Raw genomic sequence first — 4,545 nt, 5'->3', positions numbered from 1 at the left:
AAAATTGTCATTGTGTCAAGGGCTTGCAGCTAGGTAGAGAAAAAAGTATAATGATTTTTCATTTGGGTGAGAATTGGGTGGAGCTACAGACCTGTTTCTTACGTAAACTGATGAAGCAAGTTGTGAAAGATCTGAAAGTTTTCAGATTTTACATTCAGAAAAGAAAGAACAAATAAAAACTAGTAAGATGTGATCGAAATATAGGTAAATTGGGTAATCGTTATGATGGAGCTGTTACTGCTTAGTTGTACATTCGCTATCTGACTGCTATTCAGATTTAACACAAGCAGGATTTAGGGACCAAATTATCTCAGCAGTCAGGCAGTAAGTCTTTCTAAATGGGGGAGGGGACAGAACACTAGTTTGGAAAGTCTGGATGGAAGTCTATATGTGCCTACAGTCAGCTTGTCAGCATCAGGGATATATTTGGCAAAGTGCAGTGTGTATATGTTTGGGAGTGGGATGCTGGCTGGTACCAGGCACTAGGTAGAGATTCAGACTGGCATCCTGGGGGAAAAGGGAGGAAATGGGGTCTGGCAGTAGGCCTTGAAAACCTAGTCACAGGGAAACAAAATGAGACAGGGTCCGGATTTCCTATTGGAGAAATACAAGGTGGGTATTTGTAGGAACAAAAGTGAGCTTAGTTATTGGAATTATTTAGGATGAACCAAGAGGTAATACAAGACAGTGATCCCCTAAGCTTATGTATTTTCTGTCCTGGGACTACGTTAGTAGTCTGCATTAGTAGCTGAATCTGTAAGTATGGTACTAGTGGTCCAGAATTACTGGGGTGAAATGGGATCCTCTCTCAAACGCTGGAGGATATTCCCTGGGTATAGATTGCCACCCCCTCTGTTTCTTTGGTCCCAGGGATTTGATGTGCCTGCTTTTTTTTTTTTTTTTGCTCCGTCTCTTTTTCACCTAGGTTCCTTTTCCTTTCATACTCAATGTGAAGCAGATTGTAAAACCTCAGCATATCTTTCTGTTTCAGAAACAAGTACACAGTCCTTTAGGGTGTTAAGCAGTTGTAACTGTAAATATAATAATAAATGGCCATATAAGGCACAAGAAACTTGAAAGTATTAGTAATTACGAGTCTCTTGGTTTTACTGAAGTCGTGGTTGGCTAGCTATTAGAAAGACCTTTCTTGCTGTTGCTTTTTTTATTTTTATTTTTTGGTACTGTGTACCTGTCTTTGGCAATACTCCCTCACACTCCTCCCTGCCTTTTTTTTTTTTGGCTTACATTAGGTAGATATTTAGACAGTACCTCACAGTAGAGACATTTATTATGTCTCTTAAACAGATACAATTTTACTAGGACTTCACTAACCCGAGACCATGCTGTACTCATTTTTGAATCATAACCTTGGTTTTAACCACAAGTGAAGTAGGCATTTTCCTTCTGGGCTCCTAAATGTTTTCTTCTTTGGACTAAACTTGATATTACCTCTTTTTTTTTTGTTTGTTACGTTTTGGTTTTTGTTTCTGAAGGTCTCAGATTCCTAGATATTCTACACTCTTCCTGACCATTTTCATTGAACCCTATTTGATTTACTGAAAGCATATTTACTAATTGTTTGCACTTAAAGGTGCTTTTACCCTAGAAGAAACACTGCTTTTAAAAAAATTCACTATTCTAAATTGATAATGGCTTAAGATGTTGTTCCAATGTCGGGTATTGTTATGGATTTTTTCTTTCCTGGAACCTGTCCTTTCCAGTGGCTCCAGTAGACTTGTATTTTATAATCTTTCAAATACTATGTAGCTGGTTAAGCTTCCCATCATGATCTTGTTCAGTTTCTCAACTCATTTGCAAAACAGAGGTGACTACCATGGGAGCCTGGATTCCAATATCTGTTTTAGTACCTTATTAGTGCCACTTAGGTTAGGTTCTTTTTGATGATTCAGCGTCCAGATAATTCCAAGGGTGTGACTGTGTAATCATTAGGGGTTTCTAGTAGAATGCAATCATGAGCCCCTTAGGAACGTTTTGGTCAATAATAAACCACGTTTTTGGGTGGTGGTCCCCTAAGATTATAATGAAGCTGGAAAATTCCTCTTCTCTAGTGAGTTGTAGCCATCTCACTATAGTAGTGCAACGCATTACTCACTGTGTTTGTGATGATGCTGGTGTCAACAAACCTGCACTACCAGTTGTATAAAAGTATAGCACATACATACATTTATATATGGTACATATATTGACAATAAATGGCTGTGTTACTGGGTTATGTATTTACTATACTATGTTTTTTAATTGTTATTTTAGAGAATAAAATATTTTAGAGAGTAACATCTTCTACTTATTAAAAGAAGTTAACTGTAAAACATCCTCAGGCAGGTCCTTCAGGGGGTCTTCCAGAAAAAGGCATTGTTATTGTAGGTGATGACAGCGCTATGCACGTTTTTTACCAGTGGGATGAAACATGGAGGTGGAAGACAGTGATATTGATGATCCTGATCTTTGCAGGCCTAGGCTAATGTGTGTTTGTGTCTTGTAACAAAAAGGATTAAAACGGAAAGAATTTTTAAATGGAAAAAAGCTTATAGAATATGGATATAAAGAAAGAAAATATTTTTGTACAACTATACAATCTGTTGGTGTTGTAAATATTATTACAAAAGAGTAAGAAAGTTTATAAAGTAAAAAAGTTACAGTAAGCTAAGGTTAATTTTGAAAGAAAATTAGAAAGAAAGAAAAAAGTAGTTAGCTTTAGTGTATAGTGTTTATAAAATCTGTAGTAGTGTATACTAATGTCGTAGGCCTTCACATTTGCTCACCAATCACTGACTCACCCAGTGCCACTTCCAGTCCTATAATCTCTCTTCATGGTAGGAGTACCATTTTTATTAGTTATACTGTATTTTTACTATACCTTTTTATGTTTAAATATACAGATACTGTTGTGTTACAGTTGCCTACAGTATTGAGTACAATAGCATGCTGTACAGGTTTGTAGCCTAGGAGCAATAGGCTATCCCCTATAGTTTAGGCGGGTGGGGGCTGTACCATCTAGGTTTAGGTACACTCTGTGATGTTCACACATGGACCGAATCACCTTATGACACATTTCCCAGGATGCATCCCCATTGTTAAGTGATGCATAACTTCACTTTTAAGTGTGGTGATAATTACAGTTAACACCAATATTAAGAAAAAGGGCCTGTCACAAGGGCACATCATCAAGCAAAGAAGCTGCTGATGAGAGATTAATCAAGAAGTATTTTCCTTAATGTGAAGAATGTGTTAATGTCATGTTAAATGCTTGGGGATTTAGGATAAATAAAAGTTTTGGTGCCTTAAGTAGTTTACAAGTGTTAAGGATTGGGCATATAATTAGAATCACATGTTTTTTTTTTTTTAAACTTCTCACAACCCCTAGGTTCTGACGTAAATGCTTCTGCCTCTCCCTCCCTCCAGTTTTTGATGAATGTCATGAATGTGTTGGGATGGCTTATGTGATAGGAGTAAGACAACATAATAACAATGAAAGTTGATACGTGAATCCATTAGAGAAATAAATGAGAGTATAGGGTCAATGTCAGAAATGTTAAAATGTAATAGGAGAAGCATATGGAATATTAGAATATAGACTCCTGCACTGAAGGAAATGGGATTTGTTCATCGCTCATTAGTTTGACCAGTGATGATATACTGAGTACTGGCAGTAGCTAAGGTATTTTTTCCTCCACTTCTGGCAAGGAGTCTTTAGAATGAAGCAAGCCTTCTCTTGAGCTGATCCTTTGAGATGTGTACTTTTACCTGAAATATTAAAACTGTCTTATCCCTCTGACTGTCTTGTCAGTGTTCCCAGTACTGAAGAGGCTGGGTATTTACCTAACATCTAGACTGACTTTAAAAGTGTCATTCCTGGAGTATTTATCACAATTATTATAATAATCAAGTGCCAAAGTTTTTTGGATTGTAAATGTAGAAGTTCATATACTGTATTTGTAAAATTGAGACTGCATAGTCTTGGTTAGAGTGTTTTTAGGAGACATTTAAAGTTGGTCTTTCAAATGTGTATACTGTTCTCTAGGGGTTTTCTCATTCTTTGTGTTAGAAACAACTTTCGGTTTATTTAGAAGTATGTTCTCCTAAGATCCAAGTTTTGCCTTAAATTAAATTAAAATTAAAATTCCTGTTGTGCTGTAGCAGGTTGCAGTCTGGTGAGTATTTTGCCTGACTGTTTTGGTGTGTGTGTGTGGGCATTTGTGCACAACCATTTAAGAGGAATTCATTTTTACTTACCTACTAATTTGGCCGTTCTTATCAAACACATTTTAGGAAGCAGATCAAAACAATTTTTTTAATGATGAAAATAAATTTGTTAAATTTTTAGAATGAGTGTCAAATGGAAATAAACGGCTATATTTCAAATCTCAGTGTAACCCTTTTTCTCACAAATTATTCTAAATTCCTAGATTATATGCTACAAAACGCAGTTGAACTTATGCTTAGAACTTCATAGTTTAAAACTTAAAAACTTCTTTGTTATTCTCTTAGTGTGTAAATGACCTTTCTTGATCTGAGCTCATTGAT

At 36.1% G+C, this 4,545-nt stretch overlaps 1 protein-coding gene across 1 annotated transcript in view; it reads left to right on the top strand.

Annotated features, from left to right (window-relative positions):
* The first annotated feature begins 1,670 nt into the window (after nt 1–1,670).
* CD2AP (CD2-associated protein) overlaps nt 1,671–4,545 on the top strand; it is a 158,328-nt gene continuing 155,453 nt past the window's right edge. Inside the window, exon 1 of the mRNA XM_011960437.1 lies at nt 1,671–1,677. Within this exon, the coding sequence (XP_011815827.1) occupies nt 1,671–1,677 (7 nt within the window). The remainder of the gene's footprint in view (nt 1,678–4,545) is intronic.

This window comes from Colobus angolensis, unplaced genomic scaffold, assembly GCF_000951035.1.
Source record: "Colobus angolensis palliatus isolate OR3802 unplaced genomic scaffold, Cang.pa_1.0 Scaffold51, whole genome shotgun sequence".
Lineage (NCBI taxonomy): Eukaryota > Metazoa > Chordata > Mammalia > Primates > Cercopithecidae > Colobus > Colobus angolensis.
The sequence above is the reverse complement of the archived record's forward strand: the minus strand, read 5'-3'. Positions and strand labels throughout refer to the sequence as shown.